General features: G+C 36.3%; 1 protein-coding gene across 1 annotated transcript in view; it reads right to left on the minus strand.

Annotated features, from left to right (window-relative positions):
* IREB2 (iron responsive element binding protein 2) overlaps positions 1-23,422 on the minus strand; it is a 48,829-nt gene that overhangs the window by 19,692 nt on the left and 5,715 nt on the right. The window contains exons 3-8 of the mRNA XM_059058149.2: positions 8,275-8,440; positions 6,712-6,849; positions 5,607-5,825; positions 3,192-3,261; positions 2,509-2,692; positions 1,566-1,705 (exon numbers count right to left, since the gene is read on the minus strand). Of these exons, the coding sequence (XP_058914132.1) occupies positions 1,566-1,705; positions 2,509-2,692; positions 3,192-3,261; positions 5,607-5,825; positions 6,712-6,849; positions 8,275-8,440 (917 nt within the window). The remainder of the gene's footprint in view (positions 1-1,565; positions 1,706-2,508; positions 2,693-3,191; positions 3,262-5,606; positions 5,826-6,711; positions 6,850-8,274; positions 8,441-23,422) is intronic.

The raw sequence follows: 23,422 nt of genomic DNA on the forward strand, positions 1-23,422 counted from the left end.
TATTAAACTCTAACATTTTATAAGTGCTAAGGATCACTTAATCCAAACGTTTTATAGATGCAGAAACTCAACCCTAAAAGAAAGATGTTTCCTAATTTTCACTGTTTTATTTTCGAGGATAAGAGCAATATAGATTAGATACAGCAAGCCAAATGCTGCTTTCCCCAAATTAATGAGGTACCACAATATACATTTTGAAAAACAATATATGATTAATCCTACAAAGATCATGAATAGAACAGGACCTCAAATATGGGACAAAATAATCAAAAAGGTTCACCTACATAATAGATTTAATTTTTGCATCAATAAGCCAAAATGTCAAAAGTATATGTAGAACATTGTTAAGAAGAAATATAGCCGGAGGAATCTAAAAAGCATCATTAATTTTCAGGATGTGTGAAGGAAAAGAACTGATTTTTCTAAAATTATAATGGGATATTCCTTTTCCTTTAGGAATAATCCTTCAATTCTCTATTTAACTTCTTGATCTTTTGGTACCACACACTGAATCAATCATTTCTGCAAGATGTCAATTTTTTTTCTAATTAGGGAAGAGGGATTGATACTAAATGGTGAGAGAGAGGCAGTACCGTTTATTTTCCCGGCGGAGTATTCTGAAAGTCTTCAGTAATCTAACTGAAAATGCTGAGACGCTGGGATCCAAATTGGAATTATTTGTGGAACATTTCCCAGGTTCATTCATTTAACGAAATGGGACTTAATCATTGCAATAAAGTTAGTGAAAACTAGAAATTTAGGATGGAGAGTTACAAATTATTGTCTTTAGGAAACCCTACAGTACATATATTAAACGCATGCAGCCAATATTTTAAAAATTCAGAGAGAAAATTTCTATATAATACTTTTATCATTTATTTTTAATTGAAGTATAGTGGATTTACAATGTTGTTAGTTTCAGGTGTACAGCAGAGTGACTTTTTTTTTAAATGTTAAAATAGCCAATAGAAAAATCTGACACTACCAAATTTTTACAGCCTATATTTTTTAAAGTACTATCTAATACAGTAATAGTTTTCAGGGGACAAATGACTCAAATAAGTATTAAAGGAGATGCAATTAGACATTTCCTAAATAGGATTTTTTTTTAATTCATGAAGACAACAAACATTCACTGAGGCAATAAGGCATAATGGTTAAGAGCATGGACTTAAGAACCTGACTTGCCTGGGTGGGAAACCTTGTTCTACACTGACCATTCAGCTCTATGACCCTCTGGTTAAGTCATTAAACCTTACTGTGTCTTAGTTTTCACAGAATTAAAATAAGGACGGTAATAGTAACAATCTCATAGGCTTGTAATGAGGAATAAATGAGTTAACATGTCAAGCGAACAACGACACAACAAATCGTTTTGTACTTACTAGTATAAAGGGTTAAATTTTGCTATTATTACTATGATGATAACTATGATGACATAGCTAATAACATCAGAGGGCTGAGGATGAGGTGATGAACCCAAATCCCTGCTCTTATGGGGCTCTTCTACTTACAAAAAAAAATCATGTCCACTAAGTTATACAGGTAGCAAAATTTTAACTTACCTTTGTAATGCCAAGAACAACATCTATGGATGTAACAAAAGGATTCGATGAGCCAGTTAATTCACATCCAACCACCTCTGGTAAAGTAAGAGAAGCTGGCAAACCAAGCATAACTGCTTCTGTTTCAATACCTCCAACCCCTAACGTAATAAAGACAGGTATATGAGTATAGCGCATTTAAAGATAATTTATCTTTGTAACATCTAAATCTCTAGATGTTTCACGAGCTTGTTTTACACAGTACCTTGCACAGAATTGCTATAATGCTATTACTGTAGATATGGAACTCAAGTCTTCTCAAAAGAATGACTCCACTCACATGGTTGGAAAAAACTGAAAACATTTAGTATCTATTAGGCTAGGTACTATGCTATGCTCAAGATACAGTGAATAGAACCCAGCCCGTCAACCTCAAGAAGCTCAGTCTAATGATAAAGACAAAAAGCCAACAATTATAGCACCATATAAAAAAGTACATGCACTCTGCCAGAGGGAACAGCTGATGCAAAGCCATGAGGTGTAATAGCACAGCCCACTGAGGGAAATAAAAGATGTGTTTGGGTAAACGGCTAAAGAGGCAACAGGTTGTGAAGGGCCCTATAAAAAACAGAAGAAATCTGGATTTACAAAGAATGCTAGGAGAAGCCACTGAAGGACTTTAAATGAGGGAGTAAGCACATCACCTTCGCAGACATCGTCATCATCACTAACCACTCCATAAATGGTAGTGCTGTGCTGGGCACGGTCCACATTTCTTTTCATAAATTCTCTCTTATACCACACTGTCCACAAACACTTGAATTAAGATTTACTTTTGTTGCTGCTGTTATAGGTGAAAAAACAGCCTCAAAGAGGCTATAAAGACCCTGCTATTTATGTTCTTTTATAAATTTCCTAACATCCTCCCCCCAAAAGAATTAAATACATTTCGTCATTTACTTACCCCACCCCAGAATCCCCAAACCATTCACCATGGTTATATGAGAATCTGTGCCAACGACACTGTCCGGAAAGAGGAGGTCCTTTTCTTCAAAAACCACTCTCGACAAATACTCTAAGTTTACTTGATGAGCCATTCCAGTTCCAGGAGGGATTACAGCCACATTCTTAAAAACTCTTGAACTCCACTATATTTTATTTAAATTTAAGAAATCCAACTGTTAGCATATATCTGAATTTGCCTCATAATCAACATATAAATAAATACTGACACTAAAAATATTTTACCAATGTTCATCATGGTCAAAGTTTACAGTACATAAAAACAAATACACAGATACTAAACCTAAATATATTCATTTTTCAGATTATTAAAACAAAATTAAGTCAAAGAAAAATGTTCCAATAGTCCAGATAAACAGTAGCTTTCAACTACATTCCAAGGATTCTCAGGGATGGGAAAAGGGGTAGGCCCAAGTAGAAGACCCTCCAAGCTCACTTGAATTAGAGCCACTGTTTTAAATATTTTGTTACACACTACGGGTTTCTGATTAAGATTTTATTTGAAGGAAAAAAAGTAAAAAAGGGTTCTACTGCTAGTGTTTAAAAACTTCTAAAGATATAAAAATCAAACCTTTCAATATTTCATAAACTCCTATTAAAAAATTTCCCCCCAATCATTTATACCTTGAAAAATTGAAGCCTCTCTCGATTTCTGCCAAATTCTACTTCTTGATTTTTTAATACTGTTTCAGGTCTAAAAAGAATAAGAATTGGCATTAAATATATGTATTACAGAAAAGACTTGCCTTGTTTCTAAGTCTACATATTTAAAAAATTCTGGGAATAGTTTACTAGACTTCTCAGAATCAGTTATTTTCTTTTCAACAAGGAAGCTCTGCTTTAAGTAACACTAGAAAGCTACTGCAAGGACTTATTATTTAAGCCATGGTCCACACCAGTGTCCCAAACTGTACTTAACATGTATCACTGTGAGATTTGGCTAAAATATTATAAGTAGCATGGGAACCTTTGTTGGATTTTCCACTGCCAAGGAAAAAGAAGGGTTGTAGCTTAATGAAAAATAAGCATGTACATCTCTACCCACTTAACACTTGTACCAGTTAAACTAGGAGATACTTGTTGATTATCACCATGTAGCAATGACAAACAACTCAACATCACTTTATAGTTTAAAAAGAGCTTTTGGTAAAAATTTTATATTCATCTCACCCAAAATGGAAGGTTCTATTTTATATAAAGTAGTATTTTACTTTATATGGATTATAAATATATTTTACATAAATTATGTAAATTAAGAGATAAAAACAATTCACTGCCAAGCAGTTAACATAGTGCCATTTTTAGGAAGCTATTTTTATCTAATGGATTAAAAAAAAATTATTTCTAACAGCTTTAAGTTGTTTATTTCACTTGCCAGCTGGTGATTTAAGTGTTGACTAGAATATCAATATAACTTAAATTATACATGTCCTCCAGGGTCCAGATAATTATAGTTGTTTGTCAACTTTTTTAAAAAAACCAAAGATTAATAATTCATTGCTGAGTGATCATTTGAAGCCATAGCACATCTTAATGAGATTTTTCTTAGGACCTCAGGGAACATAGCTTTCTAGAGCCACTCCAATTATCTTACCTTTTCACAGTATATATAGCTACAAAGTACCACACAAACATTTATTAGCTCATAACCTGACTTCAAATCAGGCAGTGATTTCAAGTGTCAAACGTATGCTCTCAACTCTCTATTCCTCAATTTCCTGTCTGAGTCTATAATTAATACTTCATTGATGCATTAAAGCACATGAAGGAGTTACTGTTTTCATACAACCAGGGACTATAACATATTTGATCCTAATACTTTGTAATTTAGAGTCAAAACTGAGAGTAAATGTCACACCAGATTGGATTTTTAGAAATAAAAACATACCATCTTCGCACTTCATACCAGTTTTAAAAAGATACCCAAGAAAATCAATGATTTTTTGAATCAATAAATCTTCCTTTTCAGGAAATTAATTTCTAAATAAGAGAAATTAATCTCAAAATTCAACATGTCCCTAACAATCAGGACAGCCAGGTAGGGAATAAGGAGTACTTACATAAATGTAAAACTGTCATGATTTGAAGGCAAAGGACCCACAGATTACACTGAATTCTTAGAAAGGAAGAGCACCTGAGTTCACTTATAACCTGAGGCTTTACAGCTATATTGAGCACAAAATTTAGAACTACCCAGAATTTGAAAGATCAAATTTAGGGACAAATGAACTAATATATTATTTGGTACTTACGATGAAATGTGTGTTGATATTTTTCTTAGCTAGCCTGAATCTTAAATGTGTTAAATTTTTTTCAATTTGAAAAAGTGTAAGTCATTTTTAACTCATCTTTAAAAAACTTGACAGTCTAGTAAACAATGGGATAAACAACATAACTCTCTTAAAATAAGACTAAGACTTTGGAAACTTTATAGCATATAAAAATTCAAATTATAGAACTCTTTTTTTTTTATTTTGAAAAATTACCTATTAGGAAATTTAACCAACTCTTAAGAACGGGATTCTTTTCCAGGCGGGTTTACTACTTTCCATGGTACCATATAGGAAATTGCTTATCTAAAAGGGCTCATTAAGTTTATAACAAATGATAATGATAATATTCTTAACATAGAGGTCTCAATGCAATAAGAAAGAATAAGAAATCTCCTAATAGGAAAATAAAGCTAAAAATATAAATAGATTTCATAAAAGAAATCTGAATGAATAATGAGCATGTGAATGGTATAAATTCACTAAAATAAAAAATCTACAGTTCAAGATAATTTTCTGTCTACATTAGTTACAAAAATTAAATATATTTATAGAAAATTCTTAAGAAAAGTTTTCTTCGAAGGAACAGAAATAAATCATGGTATTTAAAGACTACCATTCTAATTAACTTTGCTTCTTTCAGTACAATAGGAAGCACAGTAAATATGAAGGCAATGTAATAGGAATCAGGAGGGGAAGGAGAATAAATGTGATTTCCTTAACTGGAAAATAATCTGGTACTAATAAATATTTTAAAAACATCTCATACTCAGGCACTGGTTGCAAATGAAAAGGACATAGAATGGGTGTATTTTCGATCTGCGAAGAAAATCTTCCTGAGTTTCGGCCTAGTTCTCCAGAATCACACGATCCTCGGCAGGTAGTCTGGCCTCTGCAGGGAAGCTTCTTAGGCTGCACTCTAAGTGGAGAAAGCTTTCCTGCTTTCTGTAGGTCACCACCTCCAGGATTTGGAGCATTCTGTATTGCACTATCGTTCCAAAAAAGGAAACAAAATAAAACCATTTAAAAGTTACAGAAATTTAGCTCTTCAAAAAGCACACAACAGCAGTGCTATCTGGAATTAACAACTGAATGTTATTCAAAGGTTAATATATCATTTATCTCAGGTTTCAAAAGCAAATCTCAGATTACCAAAAAAAAGTTGATTTATTTAAATTTATGGAGATTAAAAAAATTGTAAGTGCCACTAAAATCATTTTCATATATTAACTTTTGGCAAGTAGCAAAATCGAATTTTCTTCCCATCTAACAACTTAAAAGAAGTTCAGAGCCATCGTTTAATCTAGAGGGCAAAGGCTCTCATAGGTTTTAATAAATTGTAGCCTTATTCCATTACTCCAGGTAATGTAAAAAGAAAGCTGGTACATGAAAACAGAATCATGTCTTCTCTAGTTTGACTTTGTCAAAAGGACCTTTTAAATATAAGAAATTTATTTCAGTGGAAGGAAAATACAGCTGTAGTAAGCTCAGTGTTTTCAATCACCAATTTAGACATTAAAAGCTCACATCTTTAAATTCTCTCTGGAAGTTAAAAAACAAAAAGGAAATGAAGGCTTAATTCAGATATTCACTCCAAAAAGCAGGTTCTAGGCTTACACATATCTATAAAAAATGACAGCAGAAATATACAAACATGAAAATCACTTTAAATTTAGACTGAGTTAAATAGAAAATTCACCAATACATAGAGTTTTCACCAGTTTTTCTTTTTGTATATTAGTCAATACTAACTGTAGCAACTTTACTCTGGCACAAATTATCTCTATTCCCTTTCTTCTATACCACACACTCCCAGTGGACTGGCTGCCAGTCAACGTGCGTGGCTGTCTTTATAAATATGTGTATTAAAGTACCATTTGTTGAAGTCAATTTGTAAAGAATGATCAACCGTGAGATCTGTCGGACAGGCAGGATGGACTTTCTTAGGGTCACCTCCAAGAGTTTTCACTGCCTCCCTCATAGCAGCAAAATCCACCATTGCCGGTATTCCACTAAAAAATAAAGAATGATCAACTTCTAATTCTTCTTTTATATATGCTCAAATGATCAATATGCATTTTTAAATTTAAAAAGTATCCCTTTTTAATTTGCATTCATGTTTGATAATGTATAGGTTATCCAAAGTTAGATGTATCCTGGTTTAATGAGAATTAATATTAAATATTATCTGAGAATTTGAGGGCTCAAAGGTAGATGTGCCAAAAATACAACAGATGATTTTTAGAGGCATAAGGGAACTTCAAGGGAACTGCCTATGGAATTCTTTCTCTTTCCTTAAATTTTAAGATACCCCTCCCTTTTCCCCAGCTCCAGCCCCTTCACTCCCAGTGCCTTCTTGTCTCCAAAGTTATCCACTAAATATATGGATATAGATATAGATGGATCTATATCTATATCTACATATATATCTCCAGCCAACTGTATAAGAAGCATTTACCAAAAGCCTTCAATGTGCTAGACACCAATGGTATAAGGCCAAATAAGGGAGAGCAACTGTTCTCAAGGAATTGTAGGGAAGATAAAGTAGCAATTATAGAATAGTATCATAAGTACTACAGTAGCAGCATATACAGGGTACACAGAGCAGTAGCTTACAAACCAGATTTAGGTGGGTGGGTGAAAGAGATGTTCTTATTTGTCTAGCTAACTCCTACACCTCCTTCAAAACTCAGCTAAAGGTTAATTCTTCCAATAAGTAATCCCTGGACACAAAGATTAGGCAGAATCTTTCAAGCTATGGTAAAGACTTTATTCTAAGTGTAATGGAAGCCAACTGGAGAATAGGGGAATGATATGACCTTGATTAACATCTTTTAATCAAGTCACTTCACCTACTGTGAAAAGGCAAGACTATACATTCCAAGTATGGAAGCAGGGATACCAGTTAACAGATTATTATAGTTATAGTCCAGGTAAGTGAGAATGGGGCTAGAATCAGGATGACTGTGGTGGAGATGGTAAGAAGTAGTTGGATTCAGGATATGTATATTTCAAAGGCAGAGTTGACAGAACCTGCTGATAGAATGGATTATGTACCAAGGAGAGGAACCAGGGTTAACTCCTAGATTTTTGCTCTAAACAAACAGGAGACTATAGTGCCATTCAAACTGACAGAAAAAACTTGGAAAGGAATACATGAGGGGGGCTGAGCAATGAAGTTTTGGATATGTTAAGATTGAGAAGCTTACTGGCTGTGTGGAGATGGCAAGTAGACAGTCAGATAAAAGTAGTTTTTAAATGAACAGTACCAAAAAAAGTGCCTAATTTTTAACAAATAGCTTCAGTTTAGAAAAAGCAACTTTTAAAATTTATAAACTAATCTTCACAATTAAAAAACAAGACAGCCATCAGGGAGTCTGAATTTTAAAAAGCGAACACTCAGAAAATTCATCATGAAAAATAAACCTATCACTTACGTAAAATCTTGAAGAAGAACACGGGCAGGGAAAAAGGGCACTTCAACATTGCTTTGTTTGGTTTTCCAGTCTAAAATGTTCATAACATCTTCCCTTTTCATTAAAAAGCCATCACAATTTCGCACAGCAGCTTCCAACAGGACCCGTATTGAGTAAGGCAGAACATCTGATTCAAGAGAAAATATTACTATTAATAAGGGAATAATCATAACTACGTATTGTAAAAATTACAATAGCAAAATGATAAAAACACAGATGCTTTGTTTTCTCAATTTAAAAAATTTTACTCTAGTCAATAAGCAACAAGGATTTGCTGTATAGCACAGGGATTTATATTCAATATCTTGTAATAACCTATAATGCAATATAATCTGAAAAATATACATATAACTGAATCACTTTGTGTACACCTGAAACAAAATATTGTAAATTAACTATATTTCAATAAAAAAAAAAAGTTTAGTCTAGTAAACAGGGAGCGAAACACTATTCTTGTTAATACCAGGCTTTCTATAAATTTGACTTTCCTGTATGTAAGCTGAGGCCCTGAAAAAGCAGAGATAAAACCTTCACCTAAACTTTAATAGAATAAATGAAAAATTAATTAACTAATTAATTTAAAAACTTCACACAACAGCTGTACTGACTTGGGCATATGAGACTGACAAGTACTTAACATTCAGGGAAAACACAGAAAAAATGAAAAGCACAGATAATTAGAATTAAATACAATAATGAAAATATCCCAATTATGGCAAAAAATGTTTAAATTGTGTAAAAGTTTGTAATAAATTTAAAGGATTTCCATCAAAAATAGTTAAGGTTTAAAAATAAACCAGGGTGCTTAGGTGAATAAAATTCATTTCATGAAAATTGTCATTAACTCTTGATTACCAGTTTAAGGAGAGAAATAGATTTCAATATTTAAAAAATTTTGATCCTATTAAAGTCTCACACTGGGTTTTGCCACAAAGAAGTATTTCCTTCGGACTTAAACGGAAGACTAAATCAGTATGAAATTAGCTAAGTCATGGTAACTCACATAATAGATTACTATGCAGCTGTTTAAAGGAATGATGATCTCTGCATGCTGATAAGAAGTATCTCCAGGGCTTCCCTGGTGGTACAGTGGTTAAAAACCTGTCTGCCAACACAAGGGACAAGGGTTCGAGCCCCGGTCCGGGAAGATCCCACATGCCATGGAGCAACTAAGCCCACGTGCCACAACTGATGAACCCCGCGCATCTAGAGCCCGTGCTCCGCAAGAAGAGAAGCCCCCGCTCGCCGCAACTAGAGAAAGCCTGCGCCCAGCAACAAAAACGCAATGCAGCCAAATAAATAAATAAATAAATAGAATAGAATAAAAAAGAAGTGATCTCCAGACTGTACCATTAAGAGAAAAAGCAATGCAAAACAATGTTTATAGTATATACCTTTACAGTAAGAAAAGAAGTAAAAAAATGTATAATATGTATTATTATATATTAAATATAAAATTTAAAACTACAATTTTAAATATATTAAATATATAATAATATATACTCCCCCCCCAAGAAAGAACAATGAAAAGATAAAATAAAAAACTTAGTATATATGCCATATAGTATTTTGGTTGTATATACTAAGGGCAAAAATATCCACAAAGAAAACAAATTATGTTCAGTCATTAGTACTGATACTGTAGTTTTGAAATTGTCATATCTACAATGAGAAGAAAGCAAAAGTACTTTTGTTACTATGGTTGGGAACCAAGACTTAAGAATAATGACGTACAAGTATAAAATCAGAGTAGCTAAGTTTAAAAAAAAACTTACAATTCAATAGATATCATCAGTACAAACTCATGATCTTTCTCTTTCTAAAAAATACGTATGGAGCTTCCCTGGTGGTGCAGTGGTTGAGAGTCCGCCTGCCGATGCAGGGGACACGGGTTCATGCCCCGGTCCGGGAAGATTCCATGTGCTGCGGAGCGGCTGGGTCCGTGAGCCATGGCCACTGAGCCTGCGCGTCTGGAGCCTGTGCTCCCCAACGGGAGAGGCCACAACAGTGAGAGGCCCGCATACCGCGAAAAAAAAAAAAAAAAAAAAAGGTATGTATTTCCTATCTCTGATCAGTGAAAATGCCTAAAATTATGACAATCCAATAGTACTGAACCACTAGCAACTCAGGTTGCTGTTTCTAAATACTATTTCCCATTTTTTAAAAAAACAGTTCCTTGGAGAAATGGTTAGTTCCGTATTTAGGGAAGGATATGCACAAAATAAGCCTGGAACATCCTGTGTCAGAAACCAAAGAAGTTATCAAAGACTAATGGGGACACTAATGGATCAATCTGAGCAACAAAATGAATAATGACTGTAATACAGTAAAATATATCAAATATATAAACAGCCCTTAGTTCATAATGACTCTTTTGCTACAGAAACTCGTTACTCTGAAAACTGACAAATAAAGGGGGGAAAATCAATCATTAATCTTGTCTTTCCTGATTTCAAGTGACAAAACAGTAAAGAGGGGAAAGTTCCTCGTAATAGCACAATTACAGCTAATAAATGTAGAAAGGCAGTGATATAATTAGAAAAATCACCAATGTGCAACACCTAATGAAATAAAGGATCTGTACAATGATCGTTAAGTGGATGCTAAAATCCTGAGGTGATATATGAATGGGGAACTTATAATGGATGGATCAATACCCAACATAGCATCACCAAAAGTAGGACATTATAGATATTATTTGCCTCCTGATGAAATAGGAAATAGAAGCTAGGAGATGTTCTTTGCAAAAATACATACATACATAAATAAACTGGAATCTAATCAAACATCCAGCTCTAACTTCTAGTTAACAAGAAATATGGGGGACAGTACAACAATAAAATAAAACCATGAAGAAGCAATCAAATCCAGAATGTAGTACACTCTACAGAACAAAGAACCTGATTTCTTCAACATAAAAATGGTATGGAAAAAGGAGAGAGGATGAATATTATAGATTAAAAGAGATTTAAGAGACATAAAGACCAAACGCTACATGTGGATCCTATTTGGATTACTGTGTGAACAAATCAACTGAATAAATGTATTTTTGAGACAACCAGAGAAATCTGAACTTGGACTGGGTTTTAATGATATTAAGGAATTACTGTTAATTTTGTTAGTTATAAGAAGTCCTTTTGTACATCAGAGATGTATACTGGAGTACATTTACAGATTTTAAAAATGGTGGAATATTTGAAACAAAAGATTGACAAAATGTTGATAACTAGCTGACAAATACATGGTGGGTTATTATACTATTCTCTCCCTACTTTTATGCTTGAAAATTTTAATACAACAAATTGAAGATTAATGAAGTTGTAAGTAAAGAGGATAAAGGACTACATAATCAGAAATACTAGATTCAAAGCCAGTATTTGCTATTTACAATAGGTATGACCTTTGGAAAGCAACTCAAGTTGATGCATTTTCTCATTTAAAATGGGAATGCTGTATCATTTTACATTCCCACCAGCAGTGCAAGAGTGTTCCCTTTTCTCCACACCCTCTCCAGCATTTATTGTTTCTAGAGTTTTTGATGATGGCCAATCTGTAAAATGATACAGCCACTATGGAGAACAGTATGGAGGTTCCTTAAAAAACTACAAATAGAGCTACCATATGACCCAGCAATCCCACTACTGGGCATATACCCTGAGAAAACCATAATTCAAAAAGAGTCATGTACCAAAATGTTTATTGCAGCTCTATTTACGATAGCCAGGACATGGAAGCAACCTAAGTGTCCATCAACAGATGAATGGATAAGGAAGATGTGGCACATATATACAATGGAATATTACTCAGCCATAAAAAGAAATGAAACTGAGTTATTTGTAATGAGGTGGATAGACCTGGAATCTGTCATACAGAGTGAAGTAAGTCAGAAGGAGAAAAACAAATACCGTATGCTAACACATATATATGGAATCTAAAAAAAAAAAAAAAAAAAAAATGTCATGAAGAGATTAGTGGTAGGATGGGAATAAAACACAGACCTACTAGAGCATGGACTTGAGGATATGGGGAGGGGGAAGGGTAAGCTGTGACAATGTGAGAGAGTGGCAGGGACATATACACACTACCAAATGTAAATTAGATAGCTAGTGGGAAGCTACAGCATAGCACAGGGAGTTCACCTCTGTACTTAGTGACCACCTAGAGGGGTGGGATAGGGAGGGTGGGAGGGAGGGTGACAAAAGAGGGAAGAGTTATGGGAACATATGTATATGTATAACTGATTCACTTTGTTGTAAAAGAGAAACTAACACACTATTGTAAAACAGTTATACTCAAATAAAGATGTTAAAAAATAATAATAATAATAATAATAAATTTATCAAAAATAAATAAATAAATAAAAAAAATAAAATGGGAATGCCAACTACCTAACATATGTGAAGAATATCTTACCTCAGCATCTATCTAGTACATGTAAAACCCTCAAACAAACATATTATGACAAACAGTAGGTACTGAACAAATATTAGTTTCCATTCTTACCTCAATGAGAAACATAATGAAGCCCCCAAAACCAAGAGGAATTACAGGGGGGACATTTTTTTTTAACAGAACATTTGGAAATGATGAGAAGTAAAATATTATCTCAGAAGCAAACACAAAATTAACTTTGGTTAATTATTCTGGAAAACAATCTCAGGAATATTTTTTGTTTTAAATATCTTAAAAAAAAAGCATTTTGTCACATTTCTAGTAAAATATGGTAAAATAAACACCAATGTTTATCTCCACTCTCTCCTGCAACCCACTAAGATAATAGTAAAGAAATAAAAAAATTATAAACTCACAAGAACAAAGAAAGAAACAGAGAGAAGCAAAACTAACAAAATTTTGGAAAATAGTCCTTGGTTGACTGGTAATGGACTGAGCAGAACAGAGAAAGCTGAAACTAAATGTCTACATAGGGGAAAGGCAATCAGAAACAAAGACTAAGAATCAGGATAGGGCTTCCCTGGTGGCGCAGTGGTTGAGAGTCTGCCTGCCGATGCAGGGGACACAGGTTCGTGCCCCGGTCCGGGAAGGTCCCACGCGCCACGGAGCAGCTGGGCCCGTGAGCCATGGCCGCAGAGCCTGCACATCCGGAGCCTGTGCTCCTTAACAGGAGAGGCCACAACAGTGAGAGGCCCGCATACCGCAAGAAAAAAAAAAAAAAAGAATCAGGATAGCCTGCAATTTCTTAAGAGGAGTGTTAAGAAACTAGAAGGCAATGTAACAATGCCTTCAAAATTCCAAGAGAAAATAATTTCCAACCTAGAAATCTGTACAGGTAAACTATCAATTAATCAGGCAACGTCTCAAAAATTTACTTCTCAGGCACCCTTTCTTAGGAAGCTACTGGGATATGTTCTATAAAACAAGGAAGTAAGTGGAAAATAAAAAATCATGGTATCTAGGAATAGTCTCTGACACAGGAAAGCTCAGACTCTTCTAGGGCAACACTGTGTAAGCCACAGTGCAATTGAAGATGGAGTCCAGATGGTATGCTGTTAAGAGAAGGGAAAAATATTAATTGATAGATTACCTGATTATACCAGAAGAAGTTTAGTTCTTTTGGAGAGTTTGGAGATGAAGTATTGATAAAGACATAGAAAACTAAGCAAACAAAAAGAGTCATTAATTCCAGAAAAAAAATACAAAGTTATAAGAGAAACGAGATGCAATCATCATTTACTACATGAATTGGCTGAGAATATTTACAGTCATAATATAAGCACTGAACATTGATTTGACCAAAAATTATAACTATACTAAGAAGAGGTACATGGGATATATGTAGGGGAGAAGAAAAGTGCCAAATTCTCATTTTCCATAGTAAAAAGTAAAGTCTAATATTTAAAAATCAAGAAACAGCTGTATAAGCAAGGCTATTTAATAATATAGAGGACATTACCAAAACAAACAGCCAAAAGAATTAAAAATAAGTATTCTCTGCAGAGTTGAAATTTGGGGCAGGGTTACTCTTGGTTATAATTTCAGTCATCTTACTGTTTTTTAACTCTATTATTTGAAAATTAATATTAAATTAAGAAGCAATATCAGATAAGAGTGTGCTAAGAAAAAAAGAATCACAAATGTTACTGGATATTTTGTCACTAAGGAGCACTAACTTGCAGATTTGTCTAATTTCAGAATAACTACTAGAGGCCTACAGCAAGGGAAGATGCAAATAAACACCTTCTCCCCCAAACAAAAACAATTTCTTATTTCTTTCTGTGGTAGCCAGCCTCCAAGATGATACCAGTAATCTTCACCTCCTGGCATTCATGCTCTCACATAACCTACATTGAAGATCAGTTGTTTGTATGACCAAGAGTATGGCAGAGATGACAGTGGGGGACTTTCTTCCTCTCTCTCTCTCTTTCTTTCATTGAAGTATAGTTGATTTACACTGTTGTGTGAGTTTCCGGTATACAGCAAAGTGACTCAGATATAGATATACAGATGTATTTCTCATTATGGTTTATTATAAGATATTGAATCTAGCTCCCTGTGCTATACAGTAGGTGCTTGTTGTTTATCTATTTTATATATAGTAGCACATATCTGCTAATCCCAAACTCCTAATTTATCCCTCTCCCCGCCCTTTCCCCAATGGTAACATGTTTGTTTTCTATGTCTGTGAGTCTATTTGTTTTGTAAAAAAGTTCATTTGTATCATTCTTTTAGATTCCACATATTAAGTGATAACATACTGTATTTGTCTTTCTCTGTCTTACTTCACTTAGTATGATAATCTCTAGGTCCATGACAGTGTGTGACTTATAAGGCTAGGTTATAAAAGTATTCCAGCATTAGCCTTCCTCTCTCAGATTGCTCACTCTGGGAGAAGCTGGCAGCCTGTTAAAAGGACAATCAAGCAGCACTGATGAGAGGCTCATGTGGAGCAAACCTGAGGCCTCTGTGCCAACAGCAAGCACTGACTTGCCAGCCATGTGTGAATGGGCCACATTAGAAGCAGATCTTCTAGCTCCAGTCAGGCCTTCAGATGACTGCAGCCCCAACTAACCCCTGCTGTAACCTCAGGAGAGATCCTGAGCCAGAACTATTCAACTAAACCATTTTCGAATTCCTGACCCACAGAAACTGTGAGATAATAAATGTTTACTAATGCTTTAACCACAAAGCTTTTGGTTTAATGTATTACATAGTAAGGAAAAACTAATACAATTCTCTTCCTCAACTTTTTAAACAGTAACATCTACAGTTATTTACTTAGGATCTACTAAGGAGAAAATATCAATGTGTTTTACCTATATTATCTCATGTAACCCTTAAAGTAAATCTATAGGTAGACACTCCAGAGCCCTAACTGTAGAGAATAAGCTAACAGGTGTGGAAAAATGGACACAGGTGCTCTAGTTTGTTTTTAGCAATATTAATTCCATATCCCCACTATGGATCAGGCACAAAGTTCACCAAGGCCCTTAATCTCTTTCTTCTTCCCTATTCTCCCTATGGCCCCCCACCACATACTATCTCATGCTCCAATTATACCATCATAAAAGTTCCTTCTCCAAACCTCTCTGATCCCCATTCTCACACCTTTTCTTCAACACCATGAGGACTTACTTTCTCCCTTATCCATCAGCACCTGCTTGTTTGTACCTCCCCTCACATAAGCAGTTTAGGGTCTATGTGGTCAAATCTCTCGTTTCCCCAAACTGTACACTTTTTCCCCTTTGTTCTTTTATCCTATCTGTCCATCAAAACACCAACCTGTTTTGTCCTTTCAATTGGTGAACCTCACACCACTTTCCCACTTATGAAGAACTGTTCTTTCTTTTTAAAAAGAAATACATTGAGGCATATTTTACACATAATTCACCCTTTCCAAGGATACAATTCAATGATTTTTTAAGCAAATTTACCAAGTTGTAAAATCAGTACCATAAATCAGTTTTAGAATATTTTATCACTTAATTAGATTCCTCATGCCCATCTGCTGTTAATCCCTGTCCTCTCCTTGCCCACACCTGGAAACTACTGATCTACTCTGTCTCTATAGCTTTGTCTTTTCTGTATATTTCATACAAATGGAATCATCCAATAAGGTCTCTTGTGTCTGGCTTATTTCACTGAGCATGCTTTTGAGGTCTGTCCATGTTGTAGGATGTATCTGTAGTTAATTTCTTTTTATTGCTTAAGAGTATTCCATTGTATGGCTATACCAAATTTTGTCTATCCATTCACCCAGTGAAGGACATCTAGGTTATTTCCAATTTTCAGCTATTATGAATAATGCTGCTGAGATGATTCATTTGCCAATCTTGGTGTAGAGAACGTTTCTATTTCTCTTGGGTAGATTCCTAAGAATGGAATTGCCAAGTCATATGTTAAATTTATGTATAATGTTTTAAGAAACTGTCAAACTATTTTCCAAAGTGGCCACACCACTTTACATTCCCACCAGCAGTGTATGAAGTGACCTCATTTCTCCATATCCTTCCCAACATTTGTTATTGTCTGTTTTTTATATAATACCCATTCTAGTGGTTGCGAAATAGTTCACTGTGGTTTTATTGGTGGTGATGTGTAAAGGAGGAGGAAGGAACAAACAAATCCATAAAACATCAACCAGAGAAACTGATAACAATATAAATACATGATTACAACCTCAGTTGGGTCCTCACCATTCACTCAGAAATTCTACTTTGTTTCTCTGATCTGCTTGTTTTCCCACACTCCACAATAATTCATTCATACCTTCAACTACTCTCCTTAAAATCAAATCTCTATTTGCCTCCTACAGAATCTAGCCCCACTTCCTACCTCCTAGATAAATAAAAACTAATAGTTCCTATCTTCACTTCCTCCTACTTTACACACAAGCCTAGATACCTCTTGATTTATCCTTTTCCCAGTTAAGAAGGCAGCTGTGGGGCTTCCCTGGTGGCTCAGTGGTTGAGAGTCCGCCTGCTGATGCAGGGGACACAGGTTCATGCCCTGGTCCAGGAAGATCCCACATGCCGCGGAGCGGCTGGGTCCATGAGCCATGGCCGCTGAGCCTGCGCTTCCGGAGCCTGTGCTCCGCAACGGGAGAGGCCACAACAGTGAGAGGCCCGCGTACCACACACACACACACACACAAAAAAAAGCCAACTTTTATAGGAGTTCCGCATCCAATTCCCAGTGATACATTTTAGGACCCATGAGTCATCAATTCTCTCTCTTTTTTCTGTCATCTGTCCTTCAACTGGATTCTTCCCATCAGCATTTGAAGTCTCTAGCCCCAGTTTCGTGCACACACACACACACACACACACCCCACACCCAGCTTCCAAGTACTATTTTCTTCAAACTCTCAACCAAGTTTTTTGAGTCACCTATATTCCCAATGTCCACTTTTCTACACATTTCATTTTATACTTCTACACTTCCATTCACTCTTTAGCCCAGCCCAATCTGATTTCTTAAAATATCAACGAAACAGTTCTAACTAGAGTTTCAATATTCTCTCAACAATATTAAATGGAGCTAACAATTTCCTCCTTCTTGAAACACTCTTTCTACTGGCTTTCACAATACCATTCTCCATGTCTCCACCCTCACGTTTCTGCCTTACTTGCAAGCAGAAGCAATGACTGCCTTTGTTCCAAACTATCTTGAAAAAGATGTTAATATAATGAATAGCCTTGGAAGATAAAGATAGTGTCTCTTTCTGGAGCAAAAGGCAGGCATGCTTACTGTCCATTATAAAAGATTTGGGTTCCCCAAGTCAGACTTCCTTTTCTGAAACACAATCTCTGTGTACAGGTATTACCTGGCCTTCTTCAACAAATGTCGGTACCAAGCACACTACTTTGCTATGGGTAATAAACTGTCCATTGTCTCTGATCCAAGAGTTTTGTGTCTTCTGCCAGCATCTATGAAACTGTCAGTTTAACTTACAAGGAGAGTGAAAATTTGGCACTTTTACAGTTCTCAACACTTTCTGGCAGTCCTGTTTCAGTTTCCTGGCTGACCTCTACTCCTTTACCTGATCTTTAAATGTAGGAGTTCCTCAGAGTTTATATCTAGGCTTACTTCTTTTCTCACTCCATATGGTCTCCTCTCAGGAGTTTTAACTGATCCTATGGCTTCAACGAACTATCTCTACACCAATAACTCCAAAATATTTTTCTGCAGTCCAGATCTGTCTTCTGAGCTCCAGAACCATGCAGCTAATTGCCTCACAAACATCTCTACTTGAAAACTGATATGTTCCCAAATTCACTAGTACCTAAACTGAACTCTGATTTCCCCTCTGCCCATCCCATATCACTACCACCTCTGTGTTCCCTAGCTCAGTAAACAGCACCACCTTCCACCCAGATGCTTATGCCAAAGCATCTAGGCAACATCCTCGACAGCCTCTTTCATATATATTGTGAATCTGTCTACTTCTATCACCACCACCACTAAAACTAGTACAAGCCACCACTATGTCATCTCTCACCCAGATTCTTTAGTTCATCTTTCTATCTCCATACATGCCCCATACCAGTGGTTTTCAAAGTGTGGTCCCTGGACTCCTGGGGGGCACTGAAACTCTTTCAGGGAATCTGCTAGGTCAACTAAGACATTATTTGCTTTTTCCACCATTTTGACATATGCGCTGAAGGTTCAAAAACAATAGTGGATAAAACTGCTTATGCCTTAACAGGACTCAAAGCAGTGGCAGCAAACTGTACTTGTACTCACTGTATAGTTCATTTTCAGGCAAAATACCACTTTCACTTAAGAATGTCCTTGATGAAGCAGAAAAAGTGTTAATTTTATTAAATCTCAACCACTGAGGTCAAGTCTCAATATTCCATGTGAAAAGAATGAAGTGTATACAGCATTTCTGCTCAAAACCGAAGTACAATCGTTGCTCAAGGGAAAAACACTTGTGTGATTGAATTATAAGCTAAATTAGCCACTCTTTCCAAAGAACACCATTTTCACTTGAAAGAACAAATGACCAACTATGATTATTCAAATATGGATATCTGGCAGACATTTTCTCAAAAATGAAGTAATAAGCCTGTCTGCTCATTATCTAGTCCCACCACTCTCTGCTCACTGTGTTCACCGAAGATCTTTGAGAAATAAAGGCTCACTAAGTTACGCAGATCTTCCAAATGCAGACACATTTTATTATACAATATATAAAAAATACAGACATGCACATTTGTTAGTATCACTGCAGCCCTTTCAACATGGAAACCAGAGCTTCCATGAAGCTGTGCACTCTCAAAGACTCCTCCTGCCTGTGCCAGAACCTGGAACAAGACGCTCCGTGCAGAAGACCCTTTGCTCTGCCACTGCCTGGAGGGTCACACAATGAGCTGCTGCTGCTTCTGCAAACCCCCATGTGTCCCATGCATCGTGAAAGGCTCTTCCCCTGCCAGCATCTGTTCTCTCAATACACGTTCATAGTACCAGTTGCTGGTTGCCTACTCCTCTGCATGTACTCAAGATGATGGCCTACTGCCTGCCCAGCAACTCCAGATCAGCTCCAGTCTGACCAAACCAGCAAACTTCTCTGCGATCTAATGAGCTGAACCACACCTTCTCCAATGGTACCTGACCCCTTTCCAATTTCTCCTTCCTTGGGTATTATCTGTCAGCCCTACAAGTACCATAAAGAATATCCTTACATCTTACAATTACTCTTGTATCACAGTTAATAATTATTTACATTAAAGTTCCCCCATTCTATGTCCTGATTGGACTGAGACTGCTACAACATACTAAGGCACCGTACTTACATTTTCCATTACTAAACTGTGTGCTTTCTTTAGCACAAAGATACTATCTTAGCCATCTTTTACTTGCCAGAAACATGTGAGTACTCAATCTTAGCTGAATGAGTTAAACAGCATTGTTGAGAGATGCATGCACCAAGTATCAAACAGAAAACTGGGCTGGATTAATACCACCTCTTCTAACCAGGAATTTCCAGAATCCTATGATCTGGAAAGCTAATCCTCTAAAGATAGGTAATCAAAAAGACATGCGGGGGGTGGGGGGTGGACACATGCGGGGAACCAAAACAAGCCTGTGACTTAAACTGAAAAAGTATGATAACGTGTGTTACCATACTTCTGAAATGAACTAACAACAGATATCCTTTTGATCAATTACTCAGTGTAAGATCCAAGAGGTGGTTCAGGCCTTAAAAAAAGATGCCGAGGTCTGCTATTTTACATGGGAGGCAGCTGATGAAAGGCATATCCAGGTTTCCAGGACTGTAGATCTTACCACTCAAGGCTAAGTGGCTGCTACTATGATTAGGCAATATAATTTATCTCTCAGTGCAGAGGTCGCAAACTGTTGGCCTGCAGATGTGTTTCGTTTGTTCTACACAGTTTTAACATTTTAAAGTTTAATTGCCAACACTGAAAAACCAGATTTTTAAAAATGAAAATCCAAATTTCTGGCTTAAGATAAATAGAAAGTTTTACAACACCAACCTCACATTTCTGCTGGAACTGAGTAGCACCTTCTCTTTTATAGGGCATTTGCTCTCCTGCTTGCCACAATTCCAGCCAGGGCCATTTCACTTGTTTATGGTGCCTCTATGGTCCTTATAAGCATGAGCATACAACCCCCAGTGTAGCAGTTTTATAAGCATAGACTTTGGAATCTCAGATTTCTGATCAAGTTTCTCCTCTATCATTTATTAGGTAATGGTACTTAGTAGCAGGACCCTGGCCAAGTGTAATAACAGAACTTATAGAATGGATATAGTAAATATTCAATAAACACTAGCACTTTATTACTGCTCTTATTAAGCTGGGAAACAGCATGGTATTAAGGGGGGAAAAGTGTTGGTCTGAAGTCAAAAGATATGAGCCTAAGACCAGATCTTCTCACTTAGAAGATATGTGACCCTAGGCATATTACTGAGATTTTTAGCCTCATTTTCCTCATGTGCATAAAACTATCCTCCCTGCCTAACATAAAACAATGTAGTGAAGACAGATAATGTAAAAGGGTTTTGTTATTTCTCAAAAGTGATTAATTCCAGGTTTAAACAGTAGATGGAGAAATTACCCATAGGAAATATCAATATTAACAACAAGCTTTAGATAAACTAAATATGAAAGAGAAATACACTGAAGACTGATGGAAAGGGGAAACACTCAAACACTCTAGGCCTGCCTAAAGCCTCAAGGAGGCTATCTTTGGAGTCCAGGCTAAGAGAGCAAGGGGACTGGTAGAGTAGCTTTATGGTAAACCTAAAAACCCTGTTCAAGGCCAGGAGCCTGGGGAAAAGATTAAGAAACTGTTCTAGAAGGCCCTGTAACCCCAGACTTTGCAACAGGATTAACTCACACCCATGTCTCACTAGACAAGGTACTGTTTATATCTCGAACCAGTACCAGGCTGGAATGGAACGGATTTCCAATAAAGAACTCTGACCTTTTTTGTTTTGTTTTGTTTTTTAATATCACCATGGAGAGTCCAAGAAGGCAGAAAGAGAAAACAGATTCCTGCTTCTTTAAGATTTTTTTTTTCACTCACTGACAAAGGTACAGAAAACCAGAAAAATAGTATCTATTATTGATAAAGGTACAGACATACTCTTCTCATTTGCTCCTGGTAAGCATGTCATCTATCACTAACTGCTAACATAACAGGCATACTTCATGGTGCCTGTCCAAACCGCCATCCATGCAATGGACAGCGCTCAGTGTCCCATGACCTCCCTGGCCAAAGTGCTGAAGCAAGAGCCAACCCCTTGGCAGGTGAATGACCAACAGCCTGGTGGAAAAAATATAGATTCCTCTCTCAGGAATTTGCAATCAGGACACAGGCTAAACCAGAAAGTTGTTAAGAGCTAAGCTAGAGACAGAGGTTGCCATTTGTGGCCATGTATAAAGTTAGTAGGCAGAGGCAGCTTGTCTGCAGTGAAGTAGAGGGAGAAGAATGGAGGAGGGCCATGAATCTGAAGCCCTGAGAAAAAAAATAAAGAGCTCCCTCACTTATGGCTCATTGCCCATTTTCTTGAGATAACAGCCACCTTTCATTTGCCCGGGAGCTCTGTATCATTACAATAAATCTTTCTTCACTTGAGCTAGTGGGTGTCTGTTCTCTGCTACCAAAAGGACCTAATCTAGAATAGAAATTGTCTACAAAAGCACAGTTAAAACCAACAGACCGCTGGACAAAATGTGGAGGGTTGGTGAGTGCATGATTGTAGATGGAACAGAATCACATTAGGTAAGGTAATCCTTAGAAAGTTATGTATTGTGTGTAAACATTACAAGCAAACTATTTCATCACTTACCAAACTTACAGCCCTTTCCAGAGTCCATGGAAGAGACAAGATTAGAAAACATGGACTTGTGTTCCTACCAGCAAGATAACTGACCAGCAATAGATGCCTGACTTGCCCAGCCAAACCATAGGTTAACTATCGGTTAAAACAATAGGAGAAAAAGTCATCTAGAGATACAGTCTTAACTGGCTGGTAAGCTAATCATAACACACAAAGAATGGCTGGTAGTGGCTATATTGGGTATTACACAACACCAATAAGTAAAGTGAGCTGTGGAGACAGAAGACTGGAGAGTAGATCTCCAAAAAGAAACAGGTGACAGAAAGAACAGCCTCTGGCTTAGAAATTCTAGTTCCCATGAGGCCTGACTGTGCTTTCTTCCTTTGCCTTTGGATGTTTGGAAACTGTAACAGCATCTTCTTTCTTGAGTGCTGAGTTAAGTGAGTTTCTGTTCCTTATATTCAAGGACAAAGACTGGAAAAGACAGTAAATATTCAGTAAAAGGGAAAAGGAAAGTGATGCGGGTGGAAGGAACAATACTTTCAATCCGGTAACTATATAATAAGGTTGCATCAAAATTTAACTACTACATACACACAGCGGCTTTATTTATAAATAGGGAAAGTTGGTTAACAACCTCAATATTCAAAGATCTGCTAACTAAACCATGATGCATTCATATAGGTAATACCGCGCAGCCAGTACAGTAGAAGCTGTAGAAAAGTACAGGTATCCCTTTCTACTCAAACTCATAATCCCTGACTCAGAAACCGAACAGATTCAGATAGCAAGGGATACTTGTATTCAATGACATAGAAAGATGTTCATGATATACTAAAT

The sequence above is a fragment of the Kogia breviceps genome, chromosome 3 (genome assembly GCF_026419965.1).
Source record: "Kogia breviceps isolate mKogBre1 chromosome 3, mKogBre1 haplotype 1, whole genome shotgun sequence".
NCBI lineage: Eukaryota > Metazoa > Chordata > Mammalia > Artiodactyla > Physeteridae > Kogia > Kogia breviceps.